Here is an 11,906-nt window from a genome sequence, read left to right on the forward strand (position 1 = left end):
ACAATATATTGAAGACAGGGCATATTTCGTACGGAGCACATGGGCTTGTACCAGACTTTACATGTAGAGTGATCCTAAGGCGAAGCAACAGCAAGACCCATGCTGAACCAGGCTATGCAGATATTCTTGAGAGGCTAATTATGGCGAGATGCCACTCTTAGGTCGGCACCAGAATAGCCATGACGGGTTTGCGGGATTGTGATGACCTAGCAACGAGGCATTATTCTGCAATTACAACATGAGAAAGGCTTACCATGGATTATATTGCCCTCCATACACCTAATTCACGCTTTCGAGTACAACTGAAGATGCCATATTTACTTCAGTTTATCTCATTTCCATATTCTAGGAATTTTTGCTTATTGCAGGGTAGACCAATTGAACGAGAACATGAGCCATTGATCGAAACAAGAGCACCCATTTTATAGTAGAAAAATAGAATCCAAGACTGAATGAATATTTGTTCGTGAAATTGGCTTACAAGACTTAGCTTACGACTTCAATTATGTAGTTCGATGTTGATCGCATGTTATGTGGGAGAATTACCACAAAGGAATATTGTCTTTGCACTTTGCAAATTGTTCTACGCACAACACTTATCAACAGTGTAAAAACCTTTTATTTTCTTCAGTATAGAAACACTCAATAGTTATTATACGTAGATGCCTGGTAACTGATGTATTAAGAGTGGCTATAAGTGACTATGCGGCCATTTTGTTTCTAAATGCTAGCACAGCCTAATCGACTTTTAATATCCGACTTCCTAGGAAGTCACTCTGCTTCAATACATGTCAGCATTTACACAGCTACTATTTTAACAAAGCAAACACAGATTCTCATAGGTGAATTAAATTGTAATTTTTTTTTTCACTGTTCTTGGCCAGATCTATGGCTGTTCTATGCTAGTAATAGATAACCTGAACTCTTCCACGGATATCTGGCGATTGTGTGCGCAAGAAATACACAATCGGAACGTTATCCATGAATTAGGACGGCGGCCCCTCAGGCATTTTCAGATGCGCTGTCCAAAATGCCTTGACTTTCCCATCCTCAAAAAGGACATAATGGCAAGCCTTGATCATATCGGGCTGCTCGCGCGGTCCCAACTTCCAGTGCACAATACCTAGGTTTTGTGTAACTGCAATGTACCCTTCGTCGTCATGCGTAATGTAAAATCCGGGGAATTGATCTTGTTCCTTTTGAATAGTCGCATTTACATTATCTCTGCCACGAATGATGGCATGTTCGCCGGAATATTCGCCAGGTTGAAACCAGGTGACATCTTCGTGATAGAGCGGCTCCATTGTCTTGCCGCGGGTTGCAACGTCGGATTCTCCAAACACTTTTTCGATATGTGTGTTCATCACCTTGCGCATCCTTTCCGGGTCTTCGTGCGGCGAGGCCGAGATCGATATAGTAGGCTGTTGCTGGGACGCCATTGGGAGCTAAGTGTGGTGGTGTCTTTACAAAAAAGTAAGTATCAATTGGGTATGAGGTGCCTCAGTGGGTAGATTGGCAAAGCAGACAGCGTCGATGGTATTTATCTCAATTCCAACATTATCTCTGCCTTTGGAATCATTGGAGCTTAGTGCTGACTGACGTGGGGTTGGATGCCACTTATTAACATCTGATTCACCTTTCTCTATCTTAACAAGCCATCGAGACATGAAGCCGTCTCTTGTCATGCATGACTAAGGGAGTTGATCTCGGTATATATTCCGTAGATTCTGAAGATACTCTAATCGGGCTAAGGCTTGATATGACTAGATTATACGTCCAATCGGCAATCGTCATCTTACAGCAATGGACTGTCCGACTGCTATTGATGTGCTTGTCTGCTAATAGAAAATGATGTAAACAATACTTGACTTGAAACGGTAATTCTATAGTACAACCTCGTGTATCTGGAGATATATGGAGTCACGTGAATGGTTTATTTATTCTTCTGGTTGGCCTAATAGCTGAATGTTTTGATGCGGCCCTCACTCGCCACTGACGACATAGTTTCGGGGCTGGCTGGGGGGCCTTCGGCCGAAACTAGACTCAGCTCTTGTATGCATTCACAGTACGAGATTTCGCGGTAATCCAAGCTTCGGAGCACTGTGCTTGCGGCCGAATTCACTTGGCTGTGATAAAGTTTCGGACTTAGCTATGTCATGATCGGGTTATTGTGTAGGGTCTCTTGAGAATATATATAGTGCTCAAGGCATGCCATGTAGGCTCTCAAAACAGATAGCTCTAAATCATCGTTCAATCGTCAAAACTAGCCACAATGTCTCAAACAATCAAGACTGTCAGTATTCCCAACATTGCTTGGGAGACTGCTGCCGATATCCTTTTTCCGCCCAATTTTGACAACAACAAAAAGTATCCTGCGGTCGTGAGCGCTCATCCTATCGGTTCATGCAAGGAGCAAACCTCGGGCAACGTCTACGGGAAAGCATTAGCCGAAGCAGGCTTTGTGGTTGTCGCTTTTGACGCCTCCTTCCAAGGTGCCTCTGGTGGCCAGCCTCGCTTTATTGAGGACCCAGAGTTCCGTGTCTCTGACTTCCGCTTCGTTGTCGACTACATCCAGACGCTTCCTTATGTCGACGCTGATCGAATTGGAGTTCTTGGCATTTGCGGCGGAGGCGGCTATGCCATCAACGCAGCCATGACGGATTATCGTTTCAAATGCTGCGTTGGCATCACGCCTGTCAACTTTGGCCGTCTCTCCCGCGAGGCGTTTGGCAATTACGATCCGGCTGACGCTCTCGAAAAGATGGCTAAACAGCGTACTGTTGAAGCTCAAGGTGGTGAACGCCTTGTTATCAACTTACTGCCACCAAGTGTAGAAGAAGCCAAGAAGACTACCACCGATATTGACGTCTGCGAAGCCACTGAATACTACAAAACTGACCGCGGCCAAGCACCCAATGGTTGCACCAGTGGCTTATACTCGTTCAATAGTGCTGCTCTTGCATGGGACGCCTTCAACCATGCGGAGGTACTCATGACCCGGCCTCTAATGGTCGTAACTGGCGACAAACCTGGTGGTTTCGGGGCATACCGCGATGCTCAAGAGGTCTACGGCCGGGCAGGTTCTAAGGAGAAGAAGATAGTAGTATTGCCTGGGGTTTCTCACTACATGCTTTACGACAAACCCGAGGCTGTTGATCCCGCGCTGGAACAAGCTATTCCATTCCTCAAGAAGCACCTTATCGAAGGAAATTAGGTACAGCAATATCGTGGAGGGCCAAGGAATAGTAAACCAGACGAAATCTCCAAATAAGAGCGTGTATTGGTTTGCAGCATCTGCTGTTTTTTTCACATTTACAAAAAGAATTTGTACTAAAATACCTATCCATTAAAGACGATATATATCAAAATCTAAGGCAACATCAACCTCTCCATCTGCTCTGAGTCTTGCATGATCAACTACTTGCAGCTATTAGAATTGGTTCACTTTACTCACCATTAGCGTCTGCGAACTTATAAGAGAATCTTAATAGTTGTTTTCCCTTCATATATATTTCTAACGTGCCCATAATAGAGTCACCACTGACAGTCAGTGCATATCAAATATTATTTAAGCGTACCTCGGGTTATTCTCTTCCCCCTTCTCTCCAATTAAGCTGTATTTGCGGCTCCTGTGTTATTACCATCGGTAATCCCCATCTTACTATTGGAGTGGGCTCAAGTGCGATGGACAAAGTCACACAAAAGCTTCCTATAATAATGTTTACATAGGTCCTAAAAATAGACTGTCCGGATAACTCTCCCGATGGTGCAGTAAAGACGGAATCAATCGCCGATGATCTTAGTGGTCTTCGGCGAAGTAACGCGGCTTCTGAGACACGCCGCGAACAGTGTTCAAGAGACGGAGAAAAGATGCATCTTTCTTCCAGAAATTAAATTACCAGCTGCTGTAATAGACAATTGTATGATGGAAATGCGATGGCTTCAATGTTCAACTTCTTTTGGGCGCAACTCTTTCATAAAGAGCTCAATGTTATGGAACAAACAGTAACGCCCTGTGCTAACTCCGAACCCTTCAATTTCACCCGTAGATTACCCCTCCATCCCTTCCGCAAGTCAATTCTTCAATCATGACTTTACGCGTTCAGCTTCTTTATTTTTTCACTCAACACTGTATTCTTTCAATCGGTCAATGCCTTGCAGAAGGCTAATACCATCTCCCATCTTCCGTCTTCCTCTTTTCTTGTCCCTCTCCCTTCTTTGTTGAGCAATGAAGAGTCCAACTATCGGCAATCAGCATTCATCGAAGCGTAAGCGATTGGTGACTTCCTGCTCGGAATGTTATCGCAGAAAACAAAGGGTTCCAAATACCTCCCCTTTTACAGTCGGGATCTTTGATTTGTCTAATATCTTTTTAGTGTAACCGTAAGAATCCGTGTAACAATTGTCTGGCGCGCAATATACCCAATAAGTGCATGTTCAGTACTTCGCCACAGTCAGTCACCCTCAGCCGCTCAATTATGATGGTCAGTATGCACAAATCTTGACTCTCTACATATTTAGGCACACACCAGCTAGGGTACAACAGCTACCGGTTTCAACAGTCTCAACTATTCAAGTCAGTACGGGTACAGCCCAATCGTCAGGAATTGGCGGCGAAAGTACTCAAGACTCTGTCGATCTTGGCTACTCGTTGGTGTCTGGCGATAATTCCTTTGTTGGTCTACAAGAGGTATATAAACTGCGATATAATAGTTGTCAAACAGTTACTGACTTATGCGAGATTCTGGGAAATGATGAGTTTCAAGACGTCACAGTCGCCTACAACAACGCCGTTGAAGTTGTTCCATCTGGACGAGATACCCAAAGCCTTGTCGCAAAGCTCCCCTCGAGAAGCGTTATTGAAGCACTGGTTGACTTCTTTTTCGATGAAGTGAACTGGCATTACTTTATACTTGAACGACTATACTTCAATGATATTTTTTCACGCTGGCCGCCTAAAGAAAGGACAGAGCCCGTCAAGTATCTGAAATCCACGCAACTTTCGATGGAATTACGATATTTCCCCTCCCTACTGTTCCAGGTCATCGCCTTGGCAGTGCAATTTCTACCGCCTGATTGGGATGTTTTACCGGAACCGTCGTTAAGAGGACTTGCTAGTTCACGGACGTATAGTGATCTAGGTGATGAATTGTTATACTTCTTGAGACGGCCTGGACTTGCCCTCGCCGCAGTCCAAGCGGACTTTCTGAGGTCATCTTGGTTGAAGAACTATGGGCGAGGTGTTGAATCCTGGCATGCTGTTGGCAATTCTATCAGGTTCGTAATGTTCTTTGGACCTTATGAAAGACCTTTTCAGACTTTTGTGACAATTCCTAACCACTAGTCGCAGACAAGCGCAGGAACTTGGGTTACATCGCCAAAGGGAGATATACCAATCAAGAGACACTAATGTGGAGGAAACGCTAAGTATGTTCTGGTATGAACAACATAAGAAGCGCATATGGATCAACCTCTTTGTGTGGGATGGGTAGGTCCATGCAGTCTTAACTCTCTACTTGGCTTAACTTCATGATCTGACTCCAACAGCTACATGGCCATGCTTCTCGGCCGCCCTCGGATGATTCACATGGACGACTGTGATGTGGAGCCACCCATGGATTGCAATATACCTGGTGATCCATCCACAGCTGTGCCAATGACGGTCCGCCCCGAAGACAGCCAGAGTATATCTACGGCTTCGGCGCCTCTTTATCGATACGCCATGGCGTGCAAAGCACACGAGATGCGAGCTCTCAGAGCGGATCGCCCTCATCTAAAGGACTACTCTATTGTTAGAACACTCCACGACGAAATAATGTCATTGGTGGAAGCACTGCCTGCATTTTTGCGGGTAAAGAACCCTGACACCACCCGGGACGCAGACATTCCATACCTACCACAGCTCCGCCAAGAAGTGCAAGTCATGACGAATTTGTTTCTAATGACGCTACACCGGCCGCATATCATTTCTAATCTAGAGAGCCGGAGAGCCGCTCTACAGGCCGCACTTGAAACGCTTGATTCACAGCAATCCTTCTTTGCGCATGCTAAACAGCATCAATACCAGTTATTTGGCTTTGCTTTCTACACTGTCGATGCCTCATTTTTAGTCTCCATCATCACGATTCTGTTTCCGCCACAGAACAGTGAGACGAGGCAAAAAATCAGCCATAGCCTCCACCAAGCGATTGAGAGTCTCTCTATTATGCAGACTTCAAATGCGATAGCGGCTTCGGGCTTAGATATTATCCAGCGTTGCTATCAAAAGTTGAAGAGCTCTCCCGAATCATCCAGCAGCATATCTGACGCGAGGACGCCCTCGTATTATACCCCAGTGGATGGACTGCATAGTCTAAAAAAGGACCTCAGCCAACAAGACTTTCATCCTTTCGGAGGTTCGCAAACTGACTTTTCTCAGTCCAATACAATTTCGGGACTTGCTTCTTCGACTCCTCTACCTCAACCAACCTTGGACAACTTCAATCAAACGTATTGGTTGGATCAGTTGAATGCCATTGACCCACTCATTTATGACCAAGATTTCGGAAATCTGTGGGAGAACATTAATTTTGACTGATCATGTAGTTGGCCCTTGGAATACTTTTGTTATTTTTTTTTTTTTTTTAATTTAATTTCTTTTTATTTTTAATCTTTGATCTTGGGATTTGGTGTCTAGTACCGACTGCTGCTTTCCTTTAGCTACCTGGTGCGGATCCCGGAAAACATTGCATTATTTCATTCACTCTTAAACTTCACGCTATTCAAATCATGTATCAGTGATTAGCATCATTATCAAAAGCTCGAATGGTGGATCCTTGTGACCTGAGTGCAGGCAGCGTGGGCATCTCAGAGCAATACGGAGCGTCCCCCATGGGGGGTTCTCGAAACAGGCTTCATCTATCCGATCTGTATTACCAATTATTGATCACCGTCCACCCTGTGCACGTCATACGCAACGGATTGTTACTCCTAAAGGCAGAAGAACTTTTTTTAGTTTGACTAATCGTATCTATGAGGTTGGAGTTACTGGAATTAAGAGATCGGCCGAACGATTTCGGACTTAGTACCCCTCTTATGCCAATCGTCACCAAGAACGTCTGTCGGCCGATGAATTTTCGGCCGAACTGCCTCTAGAGTTCAACCTACCTCTAAGTGGTTCAAAGACATAAATAGCAGAGGTAGAAACGAAGAACGTGAACTGAATATTCATCTTTATCATAATACCTTATCTGAACAGCAAACCAAGATTCTATATCTCTCCAGAGATTGAAGCCGATTTACATCATGTCTCAAATTTCGATTAAGAAAGGCCCCATCAGCCTCGCCGGCCTTCTCTTCAAGCCCACTGAGTCCTCTGGGAAGACGCCGGGTCTTGTTATTGTCCACCCAGGTGGTGGTGTTAAAGAACAAACTGCAGGGACATATGCGAAAAGGCTTGCCGAGGCAGGTTTCACAACAATCGCCTATGATGCGTCCTTCCAGGGTGCCAGTGGAGGAGAACCCCATTTCCTCGAAGATCCAAATGAGCGTGTGAGCGATGTTTATGCTGTCATCGATTATCTCCAAAATCTTGACTCCGTAGACTCGGAGAGGATTGGTGTACTGGGCATCTGTGCTGGCGGTGGTTACGCAGTTGCTGCCGCCAAGGGAGACCAACGATTGAAGGCTGTGGCAACCGTCAGTATGGTGAATATTGGAGACTCAGCACGACTTGGGTGGGACGGAGATGAGGATCCTTTGGAGAAACTTGGCAACTTGAAGGCAGCAGCAGCTCAAATCACGGCTGAGGCAAAAGGTGCTGAACGTGCAGCCGCGCCATATGTGCCTCCCCAGCCTGACGACAAGACTCCTCGAGATATGAGGGAAGCCAGCGACTACTACCTCACCCCGCGGGCACAGCATCCCCGTGCCGAAAACAAAATGCTGTACCTCAGCTTCCCCCGCGTTCTCACCTTCGACGCGTTCCACCTCGCGGATGTCTTCCTCAAGCAACCAACTCTTCTCATTGCCGGTTCGGAAGCCGGATCTCTGTGGCATACCGAGAAATTGAACAAGCTCATTGGTGGTGCGACCAGGAAAGTTATTGTTCCAAAGGGGGCACACATGGACTTTTACGACAACGAAGCCTACGTGGGCCCCGCAGCGCTGGATGTTGCTAAGTTTATGAAAGAACATTTGTCCTAAATTTACAATGATATCATTACACTAGTTGCTGTCACATAAATAAACGGGTTGCATGATTCATAAGAACAGTTGCGTTTATAATGATATATTCGAACAACCTGATATAAACTAACCTCCTGACTACGCGAGAGCTTCTAAATGAACATATAGTGCCTTAAACCCTAAACATATATTGGGCGTACTTATGGCTTCTACGTGTATCTGACAGTATAAGGAGCCGAAATGCCAGCTATTGAACCGGCTAGCGATGAATCTGAGAACCGCGACATAGTCTGAGAAGAATCACAACGTGGTGGCACGCGTCGAGCTCAAGAAAAAAGAAGCATGAGTTGCACAAATGCATTTGGTGATTCAGGGATGAAAATGGAGAGTGAATATGCCTGATAGGCGTTTTTGATGCCAACTTAAGCGAAATAACATTGCATGAACTGGTTCCCTTGGTAGAACTATCACCTGCCCTATGAGACGAGTCCCACCTCTTCTCACGTAGTAAATCTCCTGTTAAGGTAAACCGAATTGATTTGTAAATTTTGATTAGGCAATTACCAAGCTTTCTAACCGTGACCTTAGCCAACCAGAGTGAAGTGTAATTTCCAAGTTTGTGTTGTCTCATGTGACGAAATGACAGCGCTAAATAGAGTTGAAACAAGTTTTGGCCGGCAATTGGCGTTCATTGCTCAAGCATACCGCTTTTTAAAAGTATCAAGACTTCATTCTATTGTTGTTGTTGCTTCAAATGGGTGTCTCACAATGTTTTGTCTAGCGTTGGGAAATCCCTTGGCATCTGCATACTTGACATACAAACCAAAGCACGCTTCTGTGCATTCACGCTCTACAATAGCCTAGTATTATTAATCAAGAGAAATTTGACATCTCTACAGCTTTGGAAGGATATAAGTCATGCCGCCTAATAGGCCAAATAGGATGGCCTTGATCGAACGAGATGACTGACTAAGCGGCTTTGACTGCCCTTATGGACGCCTCTAGCGGGCACGAGACTTGTTTAGTTTGATGTGTCTTGTAACAAACCATTGCCCCTTCTAGGCAACCGGATAATTCCTATCCCGGATAGAGGTAAATCATATTAGCCGCCCCGCCCTTCGAGTTGTCAAAGCCTGGCAACGCATGATATAAGTCGGTTTCTTTGTAAAATGATTGATTGGATAAGCAAGCTGTACCCAATAATTTCCCTAGAATTGACAAAGTTCAAGGCAACTTTTTCCGAGCTGTGGGGATCTTCGCGATATTGTTGGCCTAACTGGGTTGGATTGGCCATGTAGGGTTAAGCCACATCCTTAGTATGGAGTACATATACCGGTTTGGGTAATTCTTTCTTTCAACTCCTGTATAATCTAGACTTATAATACCACTGATGAATTATAAGACTCGACAATGGGCTTAGTTATTATAAGTAGTCGCTTTGAGACTGGCTCTTCTACAACCACCTGCCAGGTTGCAAAGACATCTGCGAGCTATTTTGCATGCCTACGCATGGGAATCTTGTCGACAAGTTAATTACCTAATTCTCTGTATCGTGTATACGAGGATAGGTGTAACTTCCTGAGACATGGCGTGGACCGAAGCTTCTATCCCTGATCTCACAGGCAAAGTCATACTAGTGACAGGCGGAAAGTGAGTTGTTTACCCATTTTCCAATCACCAACACTCAACTGACGAAAACGAATCAGCTCTGGTCTTGGGCTTGAAACAGTCAAACAACTGGCGTTGCATGGTGCCAAGGTATATGTAGGGGCAAGATCTGAATCTCGAGCGAAACAGGCAATTAATGAGATTCTTTCTCAACACCAATCCTTACCCAAAGAGCGGTTGCAATGGCTTCCATTGGATCTGGAAAATCTGCAAAATGTCATTGAAGCGGCAAAAATACTTTCTACCACAGAAAATAGACTTGATGTTTTGGGTAAAGTAGCATTTGTCGTACCGATTAACGATAGCATGCTAATTCGTTTATTGAAGTCAATAATGCAGGCATTGGACCGGAAACCTTTATAACCACGAAGGAAGGATTGGAACAGACAATAGGGGTGAAGTGAGTGCACAGCTTGCAGCTAGCGCTTTCCCTTTTTCTTATTGTATTTTTTCCATCACAATACTGATGTATCTGTCCAGTCATGTCGGGCATTTTGTTCTCACAAAAAGCCTTCTACCGTTGCTCAAGGCTACAGCAAAAGTGCCAGGCTCTGACGTCCGGATCGTTACGGTATGTCCTCTTGACAGAGTAATCTTGGCTTGACTAAGTGACATTTTAGGTGAGCTCTGTGGCTGAGAAGTTTGCGCCTAAAAGCAATAACTTTACAAGTATAAAGGACCTTAAGGATCCTGGAGCAGCGAACCCCAATGACTACGCCTCTCGCAAAGCGACTTTTAAGCGCTACGGCGCCAGCAAACTGGCCAACATCCTCTTTACAAAGGAACTACAAAACAAGCTCACTCAAGAAGATGCCAACATCACAGCTATGACACTTGACCCAGGGCCAGTTTCAACCGAAAGCGGCATGGGAATTTTCCCCGGTGTATTGAAGCCAGTCTTGAAGTTGGTCATGAAAAGTGTCGCAAAGGGCGCTTTAACGCAACTCTTCTGTGCAACTGCGGTAGAAGTTGCAAAGAACCCTGATCGCTACAAAGGCCAGTTTTTGAATGGCCCCGACAAGATTGACCAGCCATCAGACAAGGCTCGCAACAGAGAGCTAGCTCGTTCGCTTTGGAGAATTACGGAGGAGGCATTAGCAGAGGCGGGAATCTCAACTTTACCTTAAACTTAATGTCTAGTTCTGATCTTGTATATTTCATATAGATTCATGGGTATATCTGACCTATCACAAGTTGCTAATTCTTAATTTTGGATGCTGCATCTCGATGAAATGTAAATCTGAGTGGATAGAAGCTATGGATTCACTGATATAGTAATAAGGCGTTCGCAGCACGCACATTTTCTAAGCGAGGTCACTGTCCCTGTCTCAACAATCCAATCGATAACATCGCGCCATACAAGTTCATGACATAATGTTCTTCCCTATAAATCCAAGAAAAAAGACGATGAGATTATACAGTAGCAAACACTTACGTTTGAGTAGCTGCGGGGATGATAGCGTCTAGTCCAGGCACCGACACCAGAGCCTCAAGCCTCTCTTATTTCCTAAGCAGGCGTAATTTCATAGAATATGCGCCCTTCAAATCTTCAATGGCCAGTTTGGCAGGGTCGAAGACGATGGGGTCATCAATGGCTGTCTTATACAGCTAACGGCCCTTAAGTTCCTGAGCCTCGTAGCCGAAGTCACCCTGAGCTGCAATCTTGAACACGGCCTGGAGCTTGGAATCGCTCTTGCATTTAATTAGGGAGAAATAGTTATCTATAAAGACATTGGTAACTGTCGCAAAAGAGCCTCGTGTTGTGATATTGCCTAAGGGGCGACTGGCTGAATCTTTACAATGCGATAGTTGATGATAAATATCTTGTCACCAGTGTACCTCACCTAGAACGACTCAGAAGAAGCTGATCTAGTCGAGCTAGGGCTTGCTGTGCCAGCGGCCCAAGACTGTCGCTTTATGATATCAAGGAGGCCAATTGCTCTCAACATTTCAACAGTAATAAAAAGCTTCTCATGATTTATAGTTCTAACCGTGGTAAATAGTTCCTCTTGTATTATTGAAGTACATAAATTTCGTGACAAAATCTGCTCAAGGGAAAGGGCATGGCGACG

General features: G+C 44.9%; 5 protein-coding genes across 5 annotated transcripts; 4 read left to right on the forward strand and 1 right to left on the reverse strand.

The window, feature by feature from the left end:
- Positions 1–986: 986 nt before the first annotated feature.
- T069G_08107 (snoaL-like domain-containing protein) lies at positions 987–1,439 on the reverse strand (the record flags this gene model as incomplete). Its single annotated transcript, XM_056175317.1, has 1 exon — positions 987–1,439. One exon carries the CDS (start codon positions 1,437–1,439, stop codon positions 987–989), a length of 453 nt encoding a protein of 150 aa, XP_056026266.1.
- An 833-nt stretch (positions 1,440–2,272) lies between these two features.
- Positions 2,273–3,214, forward strand: T069G_08108 (serine aminopeptidase, s33 domain-containing protein; the record flags this gene model as incomplete). Its single annotated transcript, XM_056175318.1, has 1 exon — positions 2,273–3,214. One exon carries the CDS (start codon positions 2,273–2,275, stop codon positions 3,212–3,214), a length of 942 nt encoding a protein of 313 aa, XP_056026267.1.
- Positions 3,215–4,228: 1,014 nt separating this feature from the next.
- Positions 4,229–6,577, forward strand: T069G_08109 (fungal specific transcription factor domain-containing protein; the record flags this gene model as incomplete). The annotated part of the gene is made up of 7 exons (XM_056175319.1): positions 4,229–4,318; positions 4,377–4,453; positions 4,522–4,690; positions 4,841–5,277; positions 5,345–5,488; positions 5,548–6,334; positions 6,419–6,577. 7 exons carry the CDS (start codon positions 4,229–4,231, stop codon positions 6,575–6,577), a joined length of 1,863 nt encoding a protein of 620 aa, XP_056026268.1.
- A 707-nt stretch (positions 6,578–7,284) lies between these two features.
- Positions 7,285–8,184, forward strand: T069G_08110 (dienelactone hydrolase family domain-containing protein; the record flags this gene model as incomplete). The annotated part of the gene is made up of 1 exon (XM_056175320.1): positions 7,285–8,184. The coding sequence occupies one exon, from the start codon at positions 7,285–7,287 to the stop codon at positions 8,182–8,184; it is 900 nt and encodes a 299-aa protein (XP_056026269.1).
- Positions 8,185–9,751: 1,567 nt separating this feature from the next.
- On the forward strand, positions 9,752–10,961 carry T069G_08111 (short chain dehydrogenase domain-containing protein; the record flags this gene model as incomplete). Its single annotated transcript, XM_056175321.1, has 5 exons — positions 9,752–9,816; positions 9,873–10,105; positions 10,162–10,234; positions 10,315–10,405; positions 10,455–10,961. 5 exons carry the CDS (start codon positions 9,752–9,754, stop codon positions 10,959–10,961), a joined length of 969 nt encoding a protein of 322 aa, XP_056026270.1.
- Between the last annotated feature and the right edge of the window lie 945 nt (positions 10,962–11,906).

The sequence above is a fragment of the Trichoderma breve genome, chromosome 5 (genome assembly GCF_028502605.1).
Source record: "Trichoderma breve strain T069 chromosome 5, whole genome shotgun sequence".
NCBI lineage: Eukaryota > Fungi > Ascomycota > Sordariomycetes > Hypocreales > Hypocreaceae > Trichoderma > Trichoderma breve.